Raw genomic sequence first — 20,592 nt, 5'->3', positions numbered from 1 at the left:
AGTATTGGAACGGAAGCGAGGCGGGAAGGAAGGGGACAAGTGCATTAGAAGCTGCATTGCTCGGGTAGCCCATCCCCTACAGAAAGAAAAAAATCAATAAAGGAGGGATGTGCCGGCAGAAGCAGCTTTGAGCGATATCTCCTACTTCCTATCTCAAGCATTCATTCTTTGCCAGGAGAGGAGCAAGGGCCCAACATTCAATTGTTTGTTTCTTTCCGACTGCCTTTGATTAATAGCGATATCCGATAGAACGTGTGTTCCTGCTAGGAGAGGATAAATAGCGGAGAATGGCCAGATAGCAGCCGGTCACGCACCCACGCCCTTGCCCTTTATTTACGATATACCATCCACCCAGAAGGAAGTTACGTGCATCCAATCGATCGGACAGAGCAGTCGGTCGAGCTGCCATTGATAGGACTTCAGTCCAGGATCTAGCAAGCAGAACAGGCGGAGTTAGCTTCATTGATAATGTATGGCCCATGGGACCTAGTTGATTCCTTCATTCCTTCCAGCTGGCTGGGTGAGATGGGGCGAGCTATGCCTTTATGGGTTGGGGGTGGGCGGAAGAATGAAACCTTGAAAGGAAGGGGAATCCACTCGTCTATCTTCATTTCTTGATGTCTTTCTCGACTGACTGCTTGTTAAGCAAAAGCATTGAAGCTCGGAAAGAACCAAACAAATCTACTCGACTGATCCTTTTCTTGCAATCTTGATCTGATGGACCACAGTTTTAGCACGAGTTCAGTTCAGCCATCATTCCGATCAACGGCACCTGTGTCTATCTACTTCCCACCCTCCATTGGCAAAACATCCAAATCAACGATGAGAACCAGGGTCTTTGGCTAACCGGTCTTGGGACTTTAGACACTCTCCTTTGGAATGGAAGTAATCTCGTAGATCCGAATCAATGAATCTATCTGGGCAGCACTCCCCTTTATCTCAGTTCGTTGTTAGCTTTTGAAGGAGTGGTTCCTAGAGGTTCAATGCTTCCAATTGTGGTGCGTGCCGGGTAATATCCTTTGAGTGAGCAAGCATCTGTTCGTTCCGGATACGACTTGTTTCTTTCCAAGTGCCAGCTTCCTTCCTTCCGGGACTTCCTTCCATAAGGCGTTTCTTCATGCCGGAGCATCCTTTTCTAAAGACTCAACTGCCTCTGCTCGGATCAATGCTAATTCCGCTTCTTTTCCTGCTTCTGCACCTACTGGGAAGAATGGGCTAAAGCCCTGGGGGCAGTTGGGAGAGGGGAATAGGTGGAGCATTTCAAGGTAGGTCTTTAGCTGCTCCAACGAATCGAGTTGTCTACGATACCCAAGCATGCAAGCAAGTCTTCGGGAATGGAATCGCCCTGCCTCCCTTCGGTCTAATGGCCGCGGGAGGGGAAGGGCTTTAAGCCGAGTGCTTGCTTGCAAGAATCGACATCGAAAAGTCACTCTCAATCACAGCCTGAAGTGGGGGTACAAGGGAAAAGGTGATGTAAGTCCATTCTTTCTTGTATCATAGGTAAGGCAAAGCACTTTCTCTTAAGAATGCATCTGGTTCCATCTTTTCTTCTAACGTTGAATGGCATATTCCATCGCGAAAGATTCAATCCAGCGTTCCCCTTTCCTACGGCTACCTTGTTACGAAAGTATGATCAGTGCAAGACTGAGGGGAAGAAATCAAACTGAACTAAATAACTGAACCTGGACAGACTGAAAACTAAGCCAGGCTGCCTATGTACCCTTTGTTAAGGGATAAAGTTATACACAGTTCTGCCTACATAAATTCGTTATGTACGGGTGTAATGATCGCCTATGATCCTGCTTTGCTGGGCTTCTCCTACTGGACAAGCAAATTAAGGAAATGTGAACGAGTTCGCCGAAATACGAATAAGATCAGAAATGCCATCCAAAAGCGCAAGGGGCCACCCACCCTTTCCCCTTGCCCCTCTCCATTCCCTAAGGAACAAGAGGGCCCCACCTAGTCCCAAAAGTCCACTGGAATACGAATTCGATCAAAAATGCAATCATTATCATTAATGAATCAAAGAACTGAAAACATTTCCAATACCGACAGCAGCTCCCGCTGAAGCAATTGTAGCAGCTCCGGCACCCATTGATTTTGCACCCTCTAACATCTCGAGTTGAGAATTCTCGTCACGCTTTTTCATTCTCATACTTCTTATAAGTAATCTCTAAGGATGTTCTTTCTAAGGATTGGAGATAAATCAAACAGATGCTATAAAGACCTTCCTTAGATTATGAGAACGGAAAGACCCACTAGAAAAAGGAGATATAGAAAGTGTGCCGGGAAAGAGGAATGATCAAAAGGATAGAGATGCCCGCTAAGCAAAGGCAATGGGACCATGTTACAAAGATCAGACTGACTGGCTTTGATTGACTAGTCTCATGTTGATGGAATTGCTTGGTCCTCGTCTCCCGAATGAGAGAAAGTTGGTGCTCAGTCTGCTAAATTAAGAAAGACGGCCCTCTCTTTACGAGTTGCTAGTAGAATGTGGAATGCTCTAACCGGGCTAGGCGAACCAATCAGTTGGTCTTCCATCAGTGTACACCTATGTCTCAATCTAATGGTTAGGTCCAGATTCTTAATCCCACTAGTCTGATTACTATTGCCATGACGAATGAAGCTAGCAACTCTGTGCCAACGAATGCTGTGAGTGACGTCTGCTGGTGATTGACCTTCTGAGAATTCCGCTTTCTAGCTACTTAAAAAAATGAGTTTCCGGGGCGGATTCTCTAAATCAGTCTGACTCTCTTTTCCTGCTGCTAAAAGGGAAGCTCCGGCAAATGGATAAAGAAAGAAGCGAAAGATGACACGCTTGCACAACCCGCGCTAAGCTTGTACCCACGAAGGAGGGAAACGGTTAAAGGCGGGAAAACTTACCTTATCTTTCTTTTAAAGAAAGAAAAAAGGCTACTCTTTCCCGCGAGTATAGAAGGCAATGGTAGCCAGAGACCTCTAACTCCTATTACCACCACCCTTGTACATAGGGAACCCAGCTACTTGTACAAATGAGACTACCGCAGCTGCTACAGGCCCTTCGTCCCCTTACTCGATGTGGGAGTGTGCGGCTTCCTCCTCCGACACAGGGAGAACAACAATACCAGGAATATAGAAGTCAATATAGACTTTGACAACAGAAAACAGAAAGACAGGTAAAAAGACATATAGGAATTGGCCAAGCGAAACAATAGAGTACTGGCTCCCCCTTCGGTAGCTGTACCGGGCTGAGCGGAAGCAGGAGGGCTTATAGATGAAATCGTATTTAAACTAATCGCTTTAAATCGAACGTTTGAAAGGGCTAATAGGTGATTTTCTATCAAATAAATAAAAAACATATTATTGTAAAGAATAATGCCCATACAAAGAGTTTTGCTCATAGAAGAGATGAATGCCAGTATTGTAGTAGTTGATTCTCTCTATTACTGTCCTATCTTCCTCTATAAAAAGTAGTACTGGCTTAATCTAAGCAGGAATTCCTTCTTTCACTAACAGTTCTTGAAGGAAGTTAGCTTCAATAAAATTTTCATACAAGGATCCTAAGGTTCCTAAGATACAGGAAAGTACCGACCGAACACAGCAACGACACCGACACCGGCATACGAACACAAGCGAACAGGCATACAGGCGTACCCACACGCACACATAGGCACAAGAATAAAAAGGCTAGAAAGACCCCCTTCATCTTTGTCTGCAGATGATGATGCTCTTCAATCTACCAAATACTCTCCTCCAAAGTAGTAACTAGGAGTTAAACCATGTTGGGAATGAACATCCAAGCCGGTAACCCGGAACTCTCACTAAGGAAGCGGGTTTTCCGAATGCATTCTCCTCCACGATTCGACTCTTGTCCATTTCTCACTTCTGAGTGAAGTGTGTGTTAAGTACGCATCTACTTCCTTTCCCGCTAGCGAGTAGAAGGAAGAGCTAAATGGCTTGACTTCCTTTCCCAACCCACGCCTCGGACGGAACTCTATTTATCAACTGATGGAGGGGCAAGCCCCACAAACCTCCATTCGACTTCCGGATAAAAGGCAACCCCCGAGATCCACACATAGATAGCGTTTACAATGAGAATTCGGATTGTTCCAACTAAAACGAAAAGAAGGAATTGAAAATGGAAAGGGGTAGACAGAAGCTCTCCACCCATCTTAAAAAGAAAGAAGCTACTTGAAGGTAGGACTGTAAGAGGGATGATACCTACCTATAAAAATCCTCACTAGATGAGGGCAACGATAGTTGGTGCTCGACCGAACCCTTGACCCTAACCCTGGGATGTGCCGGCTATTTGCCTTAGTTGATTTCTCATTGAGAACACAGGAAAGGTGATGTTGCCTCTTACGGGAATCAATCCATGGAGCTTCGCCCGGATAAAAGAAAATACCATTAATCAATCCATTTATGATATAGCCATAGCCGTAGCAGTAATAAAGTCAATCTATTTCAATATCGGTGGGTTCGGACAGTTGTCTTTTCTTTCTTCAACGGCGAATGGAAAGGCATAAGGAAGCGAGAAAGAAGATGAATTGGTAGCGAGTTCTATCACTCGCATGAGGAAGGTCCCTGCACCCGAAAGAGAAACTGCACCTGAAGGAAGGGGTACAAGACAAGGAATAGAGAGAGAGCCCATTCGGCAATGCACATTGTTTCGGCCCAGCGTATGAATACACGGATTTTTCCAATTCCTATTAGTCCGCGTCTTAGATTGATATAGCTAGATACTCGCAGCCCTTCCGGCGGACCAAGGAGTACCCACAGCTGTCACGCTTCTCTGCTTGGCCTATGTTGAATAGGACTAGCAGAAATGGAAGTCCGACCAATCCATATAATGAATATGAGATGGGGAGTTTTCGAAGATAGGGAAGTGCCCGCTTCCCGCTAGAAAGAAAGCCAGGGAAGCTATCAATGACCTGCGTGCCCCCGGATAGGGGAGTCCTTTCTTTAGGCATTAAAAGCAGCTAAGCAGGAGTATATGTAGTAGCTTTTTGGCCTCTTTCCCTGGGCTTACTAAGGTCAGGACATACCAATCGTTTGAGTCAGTAGCGAGAGGCCCCTTGCAAGTAAATGAATCCACCCAACCATTCTTTCCTTCTACTACTCTGCCTTCCATATCTGCTTTCGAAGTCCCTTTTAAGATCCTCTAAAGAAGTGAATGACTAAAAGGATCAGGACGGAACGTAAGCACTGACTGCAAGCGGGCTGGAGGGCAAGGGCTTGTTGGCTTCACAGATTAACATATTCGCAAAGAAAGATAATATGCTCTCTACCTCCTATAAGGACTTATGAGTTGATGATCTTATCTTGCTCCCCCCTCAGAATGGTTACTGGACAAGGGCGGGAGCGCCATAACGTTAACTGCTTCAAAACAGGAGGTGCCGTTCTTTACTCGACCCTAGGGGGTGTCAACAGTGAGTTTCACAGGGGCGAAGTCGGCGGTAGCGCCTTTTTAGGACAAATAGAAGGGGTTTCCTACCCTGTCTGTGAGTAAGGGAACGCTCTTTCGCTGCCTTACTCTTTTATCTCAACTCGTGGGTTTAGCCCCTCCCCTGGATGCTTTCTTTTGACTTTCTTAGGTATCTTGCACTGAGGAGTCTACTAAGGTGAGGGTAATCCCTAGTCATAAGGTTACAGCAAGTAGCCTTTCCTTTTTGTCTTTATCTGCCTTCTTTCCTTTAGCGCTTACGTTATATCCTTTTATCGTGCGTTAAGCCGGCTTGTTGGAACATCGTCCCTTCCTATCGCGATATCGTCCTATGGTTACTCCTCTTTTTCCCTTGTCATTAGTCTGCTTTGCAGGGTTATATTACTTTTATTTTTGCTGCTGCTAAGCGCCGAAGGGTTAGGACAAGCAACAAGTACCCATTTGTTAGCTCCGTCAAGAGCTATAGCAAGTCCCTAATACACCCTCCTTCCTTGGTTTGAACTTCTTACTTGGTAACTACTATTTTGGGAAATTAGGGAATAACTTCCTTCATTCCCTTCCCTAAAGTCAGGACGAGTCCGCGAATCGAGAATAGGAAGGAAAGAGTCATCTTCTTTAGTGGACTTTCAGTCAAAAAAAGGTGAACGAGAGCACACCCCTTCTTCGACCCTAGGGGTGAACTCTCTTTTCTAATTGCTGGTTTGGGAGTGAAAATTCGTCTTCGTTCTTCGGGCGCCTACTCCTTGTTCCACTTGAGGGGGATACCTCCTTGGTTTCGTAGATTATTAGTACTGCTATTCCAACACGGGCTTGGTTCAGGAGATGATTAGTCGTCTTCTCCCTGGCTTTCTTCTCGTGGAGATTGAGGAAAAAGAAAGAAGTCAAGTAAAGAGCATGTCGGGCAGGTCAAAGGCGATCCCCCAATCTGGGGAGAATCGAGACGAACCTAAGCGAGGCCGATGAGTGATATGAACAAAGAAGCTCGTTTAAGTAATTGGAAGGACCATCGATTCTTCGGACGCCCAGCCTCGGTAAGTTGCATCTTAGTCCAACCAAGCACGGTATCGTTTCATCGCATTTCTACTTTCTGCTTTCTAAGTTCCCAAAGTAGTTATGAGTTGTAGTTCTCCGAAAGGAAGGAGAGGTTGTGCATAGCTCATTGGGGAACTCATATACTTAGAACCCGACCCGACATTGCTCACGCTGTTCATGTTGTCAGCCAGTTCATGGCCAGGGAAGGTATGCCGCTTCTCATGATACCAATAGGAAAGGGTTTACTCATCCACCATCGGGATTGAAGACTAGCCGAAACGGAAAGATGCGTGTTCATACCAAGCCAATGCCCCCACTACTTGATCCCAATACGAAGCGAATGGATACGAGGAGATGAAATCCGAGAACTTGTATAGAGAAGGATTTCTCAAATAGAGTGAAACCAAGTAACATTGCAAAGGCAAAATGATAGTAGGGTCGGGATATCCCCGCCCTCCTCCTCAGGTAGGACATTCCATACAAATCTTTCTGATCCTCAATTACAATCAATCAAACAAGAGCTTTTACCAAGCAACACCGTAGTTGTTTGTGTAGGCAGAATCTAGTTTCAAATCATAAGATGACAAAAAGGTACCTAGGAGTTCGCAGGTATGATAGAGTCCGTTGAGCGAGAGCTCTTCTGTTTGACCAGTCGGTCTTTACTAGAAACTTGATTATAGAATCAAAAAGAGTGACTATGAAATATGAAATCGGATTTCCTCAGAATTGCTAGTATAAGAAAAAGTATAAGGAAGGTCAATTATTATTATTTAAAAAAAAGAAGGCATACAAGTTTAAAAATCGCAAGTTTAAAATTCACGTAACTATAGATTTAATGCATTAAGAACAAGCATAAAAAAAAATTCTTGAAAAGTCCAACACATATGATTATTATCAAAATATTAAACTTTAATATAATATAATTAAAAAAAAGACATTTAATTCCTTGAAAAGTCTAACACATTTGATTATTATCAAAATATTAAACTTTAATATAATATAAAAAGGAAAAAAAAAGAAGGCATTTAAAAAAAAAAAGACATTTAAAAATCGCAATTCACGTATATAGATAATTGTAAATATAATCCGTGCATAGCACGGGTGATATGCTAGTATTATATAACAAAATTGGAGTTTTTAGTGGGAAGGCTTGTGAGAGCTCCAAAGCCTCATTTCACAATTACTAATTTTTGTAATTTTAAAAACAATTTTATTAGCTAACAAAGAATTATAGATTAAAAAAATAAAAAATAAATAAAAAAAACACCTAAAATTTTGAATTACAAGTTTCTAAAATATCCCCTCCCAATATTTCTCTCTTTTCTAAATCTCATCTCATAATAAAGTAACTATACATTAAAAATACATTATACATTTAAAAAAAAAAAAAAAAAACACACACACACACACACACAAATCTCATCTCATAACAAAATAATTATATATTTTACACAGAAAAAAAATTATAGATTAAAAAAAAACGTAAAACCACAATTGTTAAAATATTTAAAAATAGTACTATTGGCTAACAAAGTAACTATAGATTAAAAAAAAGAAAACTAAAATTGTTAATTTTTGTAATTTTAAAAATATTTAAAAATAATATTATTGGCTAACAAAGTAACTATAGATTTAAAAAATAATAATAATTGAATTACAAATTCCAAAAATCTATCTATACTGTATATTATATCAAAGTGACTTTTCATCTTAGATGTCCTAAGTATTTCAAAACCTTAAATATAATTTTTTTAATTTTGTTTTTTATATAATAAAAAAAATTAAAACATCTATTTGATATTCCAATGACATAAATATTAACCTTCAAAATTATTTAATACAAATATATTGCCGAAAAAAATAGAATAAAATAAAATAAAAACACAATTCTCAACCTCCCACTCCTCAAAATAAATCGAGCTTTTATTTAAAAAGAATATATAAATCTAATGAAAAGGAAACTCTCTCACCTCTCATAAAATATATACGATTAAAAGTTTTCACAACTGGTCTGGTCTATATAAACATAAAATTAAACCTAATATAAAATAAAAATTAAACCTTATATCAAGATTCTTTCTCTCTTCCATAATTAAACACAATTTTATTCTCAAATAAATTTAAGCATATCTATGCTATATATAATTTTTTTTTAAAATCTCATAATTTATTTTTATTTTTTTTTATAATGATTCCATGATTTATAATTTAGAAAAGGAAAGATGAAAAAAAATATTATTCTTGTGCACTCTTTTTCTAACCAATTTTTTCTTCTATCCAAAAATCCTTGCCATCATACATTATAATTTTTCCAAGTCATTCATGTCTTCTTCGCCCTATAAATATTACATTCATGGAACAATGAAAATCAGTATTTTTTAACTTTCTTTTTATGTAACAATTTAGAGATTAGTTTATGTTTAATCTATTGTATTTTTTAAACAGACTCTTTTATCTTTTAGGTACACCATTTCTTCTTCTTCTTTGTTTTTTTTAATCTATGACTATTTTTTTTAGTCATTTCTCACTCCTCTCTACCAATCATTATCTATTTTTTGTTAGTTAATATTGTTTTACTAGAATTTTTATACTAAGGCCTCGTTTGGGAATAGGTTAATTTAGTAACTTTTTGACTATTTGGCTAAAATATGAGCTAAAAAAAACTAGTATGTTTGGGATGACTTTTTAACTTTTTACGAAAGGATGTGCAAAAAGTAGAGAGAAAAGAGAATCTTTGACTTTTTGACTTTTTTAGTAACTTTTTGACTTTTTGTCTAAACTGGCTTGTTGCCAAACGAGGTCTAAAATGGCGTGATAGGCCATTTGTATAATAAAAAATATGTCAAAATCCAAACAAAATCATTATTAATAAGTTTTTGTATGATTTTATATTTGTATATCATTACTTTTTTAAAAAAAAAATACTTTAATATGTTTTTTTGATATCATGATATGTGTTAATTGACAATTAGTGCACAGCATTACTTCAAAGGTATATAATAGTCTTTCAAATCTATAAAAAGAAAATTTTAATTTTAATCCATTTTTTTCAAAATTATTAAAGGTATTAGTCAATTATTTAATTATTTATCTTTAATATGTGCAGCTCCTCTCTTCCTTTATGATACTTCTTTCTTTACTCCACTGTGAGTTCATATGTTTTTAGAAAAAAATCATATGTAATTTAAAATTTTGAATCTTTTTATATAGAAAGTTAAAAAATAAATTTTAGAATTTAAAATTTAGCTATAAAAACCATATCCTTTTAAATATAGCTATATTTGTAATTAATTTTAATCTATCTATTACCTACATTATTATTATTATTATTATTATTATTATTATTATTATTATTATTATTATTATTATTATTATTATTATTATTATTATTATTATATAAATGTTGTACGATAATTGAAATTCAAAGGCCTAATTTATTTATTTTTTTCAAAATTTAAAATTGTTAAAATGCATATGTTGCAATATCATTAATTTCTTTCTATTATAAATCTTATAAGATTTGTTCAATGACTGATATTCAATTTTTGTAAAAATATTTCAATATATTCCTTCCAAAGTTAATATAGCAAGTCTACAAAAACATATTTTAAAACTCCAAATTATTAATATTTTCATTTATTTTTATTTTTGTTTTAAATAAGCATGTTAAAGTATAAATAGATATCCAAATAAAATTATACTTATTAATAAATATGACATTATTTTTAATTGTAATCACATCTTCTTAAAGTCTTTATTCATTTTTTTTATTTTTTATTTTTTATTTTTTGATATTTTAAATTGCATGTTACAATAATTCTTTTTTACTCATTAAGTTTTTAAAATTTCTTTAATTATTTCCCTTTCAAAAACTAATATAATAATTTTTTAAAATTCATACATTTTTATTCTAAAATAGTGAAGTATTAGAATTATGTCATTTTTTTTTATAACAAAGCATAATTTTAATTATTAGTCGTCAATATAATAATTTTAATTTATCTATACTATATATTATAATAAAGGAATATTTAAATAAAACTCTTAAAACTTATGTATAAAATTTTATTTACGAAAAATAAAATATAAAAAAATTAAAATAATTATCTAAATAATATATTATTTTATCTCGTTCATAGCATGGGTGACAGGCTAGTTAGTTATAAACAAATTGGAGTCGATTATGAGATATCGTTATGACTATAAAAAGTAAGTCACTTTAAATGATGTAGCTCAATCTTAGCCATTAATTTCTACAACTCCGATTCGTAGCTCGAATTCGGAGGCTCCAATTTGGCTCGAATTCGGAGAAGAAAAAGAAGGAGGAGGAAGGAGGAGGAAGAAAGAGAACTGGAGGAGAGGGGGCCATCAAAATCGGGCTGGAGGAGGCGGGGCTAAGACGATCGGAGCTGCGACGGAGGCACAGGAGGGGCCCTTCTCTCCTCTCCTCTCTTTCTCCCTCTCTCCTCCTCTTCCCCTCTGTTCTTCTCCTGTGTTCAACGAAGAAGAAAAAGAAAAGAAAGAAAGAAAAGGAAGAGAAAGAAAAGGAAGAAAAAGAAAAAAAAAAAAAAAAAAGAACCGTTTTGCGATTCGAGCCAAAATTGGGCCACTTTTTTCGAGCTACCAGTCATTTTCCAATTTTCTATATACAAAATGTACCACAAAACTAACTTTACAGCCGCTCATAAAAAATAAATAATAAAATAAAATAAAAGCAATATGCCGTCCTGCTGAGCAGAGCAGGTATCCTTGTCCGTTTACAAACAAGCCAACGCATCTTCAATGAAAGGGTTGAAGAAAATGGCTTGTAATGTAAATATTGTAAACAACATACAAAATCAAAAAGAGATCTCTCTATCTGCTCAGCAGATCTCAATTCTCAACTCAATCAACTACATTTACTACTATTAGTACCAACAATGACTACACTTCTCATCAATCAATAACTCAAAAATCTCATATTTCTGCTTCCATTTCCATCAATAAATCTTTCCTTGGCCACTGATCTTCGTCCGATGAAGCAAACAAAGCCACTGAGATGTCGGTCAACTTCTTCCTGTTCAATCGTGACCGTTGATTTCGAAACTGTTCAAGAGCATTCGTTGCCTCAACCTCTTCAATGTCTCCAGCATCTCCCAAAACAATAGAATTCGGAAAAGCTAAATTTGTTGTGGGCGTGGTATATGCAAAATGCCATTGTTTCGCAATTAAAGTCTGTCAATTCACAGAACAAACACAAATCACAGTCAATAATCACCACAACAAGACAAAACAAGAAAAAGCGAAAACAATCGAAAATTACTGCTTCTCTGATTGGTTTTGATACATGGAAAAGCTGCTTGAGATCATCATGATCAACATTGCACAATATCCTAATCTGCAACAAAACAAAAAAAAAAAAAAAAAACAAATTGAACTCAGAAACACTGTTCAATCACAAAACCCAATTATAAATACACATTCTCACAAAACCCAATTATATGTACACATTGCCCACAAAACCCAGTTACATAAACAGATTTCTAGGTTGAATTAATCAAATATTTGGTACTAACCAGAATGTCCTGAGGCAGGGCTTCAAGCAGAGACTTGTCAAAACTCAACATTTTCTCACTGCGTGGTTTCTTCATTCTGGGTGTTGTCACCGTGGAATCAACCTCCATATTGCTCGATAAAGCAATCCTCTTCCCACTCATCGACCTCGTGTACCGAACAAACCCTAACCCTAATCCTTCATTATCACGCTTCACATTCGACCCACATCCCTTTTCCAAACCCATTTTCTTCCTCAACTCCTCCCAACAATTCTCAGCGAGATCCGATTTTTCCATCAATCCAAACAACACAAAATCAAAATATGCACCCAACAACAAAAACCCAATCTGACCCAGTGCCAATCAGAAACAAATCGCGATATTATATATATAAACAGAAATAGATATCTATAGAGAGAGAGAGAGACCTGGTGTGAGAGAGAAAAACCCTAAATCGTGGTTGTGGAGTAATGGGTAATTAGTATAACGGTTGTTCTGAAGAAGGAAGCAAAGAACCGACTGTGTTTTCCTTAAAAGGAGTCCTATTCATATATAACTATTGAAGCTTTCCTTAAAAGGAGTCCTATTTATATATAACTGTTGAAGCTTTCCTTATTGAAGCTTTCCTCAAGAAAATTTACTGTACACCAAACGTGAGTGGATGGTGGAGATTTGGTGTACAGTCAATTACGCGTCAAACAAGGGACTCTACAGTTAAAGTTTTTTTTTTTTTTTTGGTATTAATAAATTTCAAATAATAATTTTATGAATTATTTATTTAATTTTTTTTTTTTTTTTTATGAGTCTAAAGATTCTATTCTTATATAAATTACATAAAGGGTAAAATATATGCCCTTGTGCCGAAATTACTAAATATAATACTTAAAAAAAAATTATTAACGTGTTTAGTTTGAGTTTTCTGTATTAAGTTTTTTTAAAAATTGACTTTTTTGGTTTTTGTATTTTTTTTTGTTTTTAGTGAATATTTTTTAAATTTTATACATTTTTTTTACTTTTTTAAATGTACCTTACTTAGATGTATTTAAAAAGTAAAAAGTTTGTGAAAAAATATTTTAAAAAATTAATAAATACATAAAAATATAAAAAAAATGTACTGAATTCTTGTATTTTTTTTGTATTTAGTGAATTTTTAAAAGATTTTTTTTACAATTTTTTTACTTTTTAGGTATATTTATGTTAGGTGTGTCTAAAAAGTAAAAAAAAAATACTTAAAATATTTTTAAAAATTCAGTAAAAATAAAAAAATATGAAAAATAAGAAAGTAGAATTTTCTGAAAAATATTTTTTGAAAAATGAAAATAAGCGATTTTTTTCAAACATAACACTAACAATCCAAAAAACGTAACATTCTAATGCAACACACTAACAGAAACTTGTTAGTATAATTATCTCAAACGTAACAACATAATATTCTAAATAAATTTATTAATGTATTTTTTTCAAATGAAACACACTAAAAAAACCTTCAGAGTATACTTTTTCCAAACATAACATTTCAATGTAACACACTAAAAAACTCTTTAATGTAATTTTTTCAAATATAACTACGTAATATTCCAAAAAAAAATTCCTTAGTGTATTTTTTTCAAACGTAACACTCCAATCAATATAACACAAAAAAACTCATTACTGTACTTCTTCCACACGTAGTACTCTAATATAACACTCCAATATAATACTAGAAAACTACACTAACATAAATATTGATTTCCACACTCGACAACCAACACTGCAACCACCAATCCCCCTAAAAAGAATCTTTCACGCATCACCTTTACATTTTCATCCCAAAAACATATTAAAAAATTAGAAAAATAAATTATAAAAGCACACTCACTTAAATAAATAAAATCTTAGAATTAAATGGATCAGTATTTCTCCATATAGGATTTATCAGTAAATTTTCCTAATTGGGATTAAAAATATTTCCTTTTTAATTGTGATAATTCATTTAATAGTCTGGTTTGATTTAGACTGATTTTATGAATTATTTTTATTTTTTTTTTGTTCTTTTTTTAGTAAATATTTTTAATATTTTAAGTTTTTTTTTTATAACTTTTGAGATTCATGTAATCTACCTATACTTAAAAAGTATAATATTGATAATGAGAGGGTAATTTATATATAAATTGGGCCGAGCAAGGTAATGGGCCATTCATTGAGCCACAGTAAGAAGGGCTGGATAAAACGGAGGTTGGAGTTAACCCGGTCCGGAGAACGCCTTATTATTATCCCGATCCAAAAGAGCCTTGAAGTTATTTCGGTCTAAAGAAGCGTGGCGATTAGCCCGGTTGCCATACTCAGAGTTAGCCCGGTCATGGCATATTATGGATAGCCCGATCAGAACCTAGCTATTTGTTAGCTCGGTCAGGACCTTGATGTTTTGTTATCTCGGTCTAATCACGCCAGGGTTTGTGCAGAAGGAACCGGGGTAAGAGCAGTGAAGGGAAGAACCAAACTAGCTATAGTTCGGTCTACTCTGCGGCTCAGCATAGCCATGCATACCTCGGTCATATTGGAGTTTGACCATGGTAAAACCATCTCACTTAGTTCAAGTAGTGAGGAGGGTGTTGAAGGATAAAGCATTATCTTTCAGGAATGTGATTCTTGGGAGGACTCTACATGGAAGAGTAAAAGTCCTATTAGGATTGTGCCACACAGAACCTATAAAAGCTCATAACATCACCTATGGAGAGGTAACCCAACTTTGATTCCCGAACATACAGAGTTTTTTGTCTAGTTGTCTATCTTGCTGACTTAGGCATCGGAGAGGTATCCGGCACACACCCGCCGGCTAGCTCACGTTTGTATTTTCAGGGAGTAAAGCGACGACGTACGAAGAAGCGCAAACTTGATCAACAGGATTATACAGGAAGAATATTTCGTGCCCGTACAATTGTCACCGTCTGTGAGAAGTTCAGACTAGAACAAAACCTCTTGATCAAGCTTTTTCTCTTTAGAAGCAATGGCGCACAACGAAGATTTGCCGCAGTCTGCCATTGACGGACAAACACCGGAGGGGGGTGCAAGGCGCGAAGACCTACCTTCTATCCCTCCCATGGCGGACTTGGAGCCACAGCGACAGAATCCCAAGAGGGATGCAAGGGAGAGGAGGCGGACTAACAGCCCCCGTCACTCTCGTTCACAAAGTCCTGACAGACAAAGGCGAAGGATTGATCCTCAAGTTCTGGAGGACCGCGTGAAGGAGCAATATGAATTGATAAGGAAGATGGCAGCCGACATGGAGGCCATGAAGCGCCAGATCAAGGGAAAAAGGGTGGCGACAAGAGACGGGCGCAAAGGCAATGCGCCTCCTCGCCACTGAGAAGATCGTAGTAGGCATACCACGACATCGTAAGCAGAGAGTAGAAGCCTCAGGACGAGCGACACTCAATCAAGGACTTCCAGAACTCGTCACTCCAGGTCTGAGAGAACGAGATCATTAAGGTCTTACACAGAGGGAAGTACCTATCGGCCCTCACACACGCACCATACATCATCCAGGCAAACGGAGCTGCCTAGATCGTCCGACTTACGGACTGTGCTTGAAGAAAGGGCGTGACAGAAAGAAGATGCTAGGACACGCGATCCACAAAGGGTTTCAGCCCTTCAACGGTTGGCCCCTCGGATGCATGGAAGTGTTGAGGTTGGGATGCCAATACCGCACCTTGCCTACGATCCAACAGATAAAGCGTTGGCAAGACTCCATTGCTCGCTGTTCGTTCCAATAATTGAGAACGCACCATTACCCTCAGGCTTCATCCAGCCAAAATTTACCACGTACGAAAGGAAGACAGACCCTTATATGCACCTAAGCCACTTTCGTCAGGTTATGGCAGTATACCGACGAAACGAAACTTTAATGTGCATCCTCTTCACATCAAGCCTTGGTGACCTAGGCTTGACTTGGTTCGAAAAACTTCCAGAAGGCAACATAGCCTCCTGGGCACAATTGGCGGAGGCATTCGTTACTAGGTTCAGAACGAACACCAAAACCCCGGTAGAAATTGATCAACTGCTCTCCATCGATATGGGCGAAAAAGAGTCATTAAAATCCTACAATAGCCGCTACTGGGAGACCTTCAACCAGATTGGGGACTGCCCCACCAATCTCGCCATCGCACAGTACAAAAGAGGCCTTCCAGTCAGGAACAAACTAAGGGACTCAATCACTATGACACCACCTCTCACAATGGAGGCCTTAATGGAGAGAGTGCACCAACACATTCGGGTAGAAGAAGATGGCACTCGTGCTAAATCAAAGTCTAGCACGACCACAGTACCAAATAAAAAGACCGCGGCAAAGGTTAACGCAGTAGAACGTCCGAACAAAAACGGACGAGGCAGGCGGGACAACGAAGAAGACCAGGATAAAAGATGGTTGAGAATCCGCACTGCCATTACCACGGTATTCAAAAAACCAATCTACCAGATCCTAAGCGAGATATGCAATGAACCTTTCGTCAGATGGCCTGCCGAGCTAGGAGAAACTCAGAAGGACTACGACGAAAGATCGCGGTGCACCTTCCATAAAGAAAAAGGGCACCGCACTGAAAATTGTACACCATTGAGACAGCATTTAGAGTAGTTGGTGGCAGCCAGTCACCTGGACAAATACATTGAAGGAGGGGCACAGCCAGCCCCCTAGAATGACGATCACCCGAACGGTATGCCAATCGACCCCCCACCTCAAGGCGTGATCAACGTGATTCATGGAGTATTCGAACCTGAGCGCGTATGCGAGCTCAGGGGCATGATAAAGAAGGTTGAGCACTTAAGAGAGGTACTACGCGCCCAACCTACCACCAAAAAGGGGAGAACAAAGGCCATGAACGTTATGTCTTTTTCAGACAAGGACTTGGAAAGAATATATTACTCTCACAACGATGCACTAGTCGTCACCCTCCGCATTAAGGACTACGACGTCAAGCGAATTTTGATAGACCAAGGTAGCTCATGTGAGATCATGTACTACGACACCTTCAAACAACTAAAATTGGAGGACAAAGACCTGGCCCCAACTGTATCCCCCCTGATCAGATTCAACTCAATGCCAGAATGGCCAGTCGGAAAAATTATCTTGCCAGTCAGGGCTGGAAGCGTGACAAAACAAGTGAAATTTTGGGTGTTTAAGGTCCCTTCCACTTACAACATAATCTTGGGAAGAACATGGTTGCATGCCATACGAGCAGTAGCTTCGTCCTACCATCAAGTAATGCGATTCCCCAACGAAACCGGGGTAATTCAAGAGGTCTTTGGAGACCAAATTATGTCCAAGCAATGCTTTGTCACGGTTAATGGCAGCCGCGCTACCAAGGGATATGTTCATTCGGTGTAAGAACCTGAGAGCAATGAACTGTTCGCAGATGTCGGCAAAGCAGCTGACCAAAAAGAGGTGGAAGACTTGGTAGAAGTAAGAATAGATGAAAAGAACCTAGATAAATCGTCGTTGTCCAGCACTAAGAGATTAGAAGTTTTGGAATTCTTAACCTCTAACATCGAAGTGTTCGCCTGGACACCCTACGACATGCCAGGCATTGATCCAAACTTCATCTGTTACCAACTCAATGTCCACCCATCCGCCAGACCAATCATTCAGCGCACTCGCAGATCGGCACTCCACCACGCCGAAATAGTTGCGGAAGAAGTGGGAAATCTGCTAAAGGCAGGAGCTATCAGAGAGGTGCACTACCCCAGATGGATTTCCAACACAGTCGTGGTATCAAAAAAGAATGGCAAATGGCATATCTGCGTCGACTATAAGACAGTCAACAAAGCATGCCCAAAGGACAGCTTCCCCCTACCATGGATAGATCAACTGGTAGACCTAATTGCAAGGCACAACCGACTTAGCTTTCTTGATGCTGTAACAAGTCCGCGAAGGGGACCTCACTACTACAGTTCAGACTCGCGATTTTCCGTTGTCGCGGTTCTTAATCTGAACCAAAGAGTCCAAATCTGGCAAATCGTTTTGAGAAACAGATTTTTGAAAAAGTAGTGCCAAACATGGACTGCTTTGCCAGATACAGAGTCGCCACCTAAATATTTTTTAAAATGGGGAAATTTAGGAAACCCTGACTCGGTGCCAAAGGCCACATGTCCGTCATCACCGGAGTTGTCTCGGCTCGGGAGCTTGGGTACGATCGGGGAAGGTCAGCTATGAGCACCCCCTTTCGCCCGGTTCGAAGACCGGCCTCTACTAACCGTGATATCCGTTTTTGAAAACTTTATGTGTTCTTAAACCAATTATTAGCCTAAAATTACTATGTTATGCGCGCAGCAAACAAGTATAGACTAGATTTCCTAATTTGGAAATAAGCATTGCATATCCGTTTGTTTTGGAAAATGTTTTGGATTTGCTACTCGCAAGTAGGCTAAAACACGAATTTCAATGAGTTCTTCCAACTCAAACAATCCAACCTTCACCCACAGGCATCCAAGTAGTTTATAACACATAAGCATCTAGCCACATGTTAAGCATGCTGACATGGCAACATTCACACTCATGCGATATGCTAAAGCGGAAATACCTACATCGTACTCCGTGTCAAAACAAAGAACTCGTTAGCAAACATGCATGATCCAAGTCCATGTTAAGTGCCTAATGCATCGCATACAAAGTGTTGCTAGAATAGGCTCGGCTATCCTAAACATGGCATGTGAGAATGCACAACTATCACATATTCAGTTTAGAATTTGAAGTACAAATGCAGTTAGCGTGATGTACCGAGCCTAACACATGTAGCACAAATGCATGAATGCACGCATGCATAGCATAAGGTATGCTAATTTAAATGTGCCCTAATCTACCATCGTAAACAGGTAAATAAAAGGGAAGAAAGAAGTGAGGTTGGAAGACATACACACCATCCACACACACTTATTACAGATTTGCCCTCGCTCAGAGGGACCAAATAAATATTACAGATTAATTAACTACGCAAGCTAATTAATAATTACAAATTAATTAATTTAATTAACAAATTAAATTAAGCTAGGAAAAAACAGTAAACCGCCTCGGGGCGAGGGCCAGATGCAACACATGCTCGGGACTGGCTCGGAATCGCACTGCCATGCATAGTTTGCCTCTGTTTTCCCTGCTTTGCTCCTCTGAAAACTGCCAAAGTCTCAGGGATGCCTCTCAGGACACTGGGGGATATCATCGGCTGAGCAGAATTTCCACCGGCAGTAGCATTTAGTCACCGGCACAAAATAGATCCACCGGCCATCGATTGACTGCCGGTCGGCACTAAATACTGCCGGCCGGCAATAAATTCCTGCAGAACCTGCAACTCACAGCAGCAGAGGGCAAGGCAAAGCATGGCAGCACAATTCAAGGTATATATGCACCAACCATGTCCCTGATCATGATAATGACTCAAAGGGGCATGTGCCTCGATTCTCGGACCACCAATCACGTATTTCCATGCATGATGGCCCAAAGAACCAAGTATGCAACTTTGATTTCAAATGCATGCAAACCAAATCAAACCAAAGTCCTAATCCCTATCACCAAATCAAGGGACAAGGAATGCATGCAAAATGCAATGCAACCTAAGCATACAAGCTAAGGATGCAACATGGCATGGGGGCAAGCTTATGCAAGCATACAAGCATACATATGGCATGCAAATGGACGCAAAGATAGACTTATGCATGAATTAGGCGGCTCTAAATAGGCCTAAAACAGTAGCCAAAATGCTATAATATGAGGGACCAAATACATGCACACATGCACCTAATTGAAGGCCAACACTTAAGCACAAATTGAACAACCCTCAAACACATTTGAAAGGGGGAATCATGGACTAATTAGCATGCAACATAAGCATTGAAAATGCATGTTAGGACGGTGCCAAACCAAGCAACAAAATCAAGCCAAACATGCAACAAATAGTCTAAGTGTTCAAAGCAAACCAATGGGGCATTGAACTACACTTAGCAAGACCAAACATGGCATGGACTAAATGACTAAAAACAGAGTTTTGGGACATTAATACAAGGCCTAAGGGCCACTTAGATGGCATCTAAATGACTCAGAAACAAAGGCATGCATAAACACCAAAACATGGAGCATTGCTACACAAGCTTCCAAAGCATTAAAGAGGCGTGCAAGACAATCAAACAAGCATGGAAATGGGACTGAAATAACATGTGGGGGGACCCCAAATCGCCAAATCGATGCAAAGATGTCATGCTACACATGCACATACCCAAGGCCAACAAGCCCAAATACAAAGGAGCTATATCAAGCATGCCAAAATCAACCCAAACAACCTAGGACAGACCTAGAACATGGCAAAACATGCACAAAATCTTCACAAGACTAAGCCTAAAACATGCTCCAACAAAGGCTAACAACCTAAGACATGTTAAGGCATAACAAGACATTACAAGGCAACTATGCTAAGCATGCATGGAGTACCAAAACCAATTTAAAATCATGTTATATTATGGATATATAAGCATGAAAAACAACCTAAGCATGCTCAACACACACTCAAGCATAATGCTCTCTCAAGAGGCCAAAACATGCCCTTTTCAAGGACAACAAGGAGAGGGGGTGGCCCTCTCCTTCTTGGG

General features: G+C 38.8%; 1 protein-coding gene and 1 pseudogene across 3 annotated transcripts in view; both read right to left on the bottom strand.

Annotated features, from left to right (window-relative positions):
- Nucleotides 1-2,015, bottom strand: part of LOC145789453 (NADH-ubiquinone oxidoreductase chain 2-like) — a 19,641-nt pseudogene extending 17,626 nt beyond the window's left edge. The window contains exon 1 of the transcript XR_014327395.1: nucleotides 1-2,015. This exon is cut by the window's left edge and continues 2,148 nt beyond it. The product of XR_014327395.1 is annotated as an NADH-ubiquinone oxidoreductase chain 2-like (transcript).
- A 9,124-nt stretch (nucleotides 2,016-11,139) lies between these two features.
- Nucleotides 11,140-12,632, bottom strand: LOC114313699 (F-box protein At1g61340). 2 transcript variants are annotated; one of them, XM_028260111.2, is made up of 3 exons: nucleotides 12,010-12,632; nucleotides 11,781-11,831; nucleotides 11,140-11,668 (listed from the first exon to the last, which is right to left on the bottom strand). In XM_028260111.2, exons 1-3 carry the CDS (start codon nucleotides 12,283-12,285, stop codon nucleotides 11,411-11,413), a joined length of 585 nt encoding a protein of 194 aa, XP_028115912.2. In that variant the 5' UTR covers nucleotides 12,286-12,632; the 3' UTR covers nucleotides 11,140-11,410. The 2 variants fall into 2 exon arrangements, with proteins under 2 accessions (XP_028115912.2, XP_028115911.2); XM_028260110.2 differs by having other exon boundaries at nucleotides 11,757-11,831; nucleotides 12,010-12,579.
- Nucleotides 12,633-20,592: the final 7,960 nt, after the last annotated feature.

The sequence above is a fragment of the Camellia sinensis genome, chromosome 4 (genome assembly GCF_055761805.1).
Source record: "Camellia sinensis isolate YWXY chromosome 4, ASM5576180v1, whole genome shotgun sequence".
NCBI classification, from domain to species: Eukaryota; Viridiplantae; Streptophyta; class Magnoliopsida; order Ericales; family Theaceae; genus Camellia; species Camellia sinensis.
The sequence above is the reverse complement of the archived record's forward strand: the minus strand, read 5'-3'. Positions and strand labels throughout refer to the sequence as shown.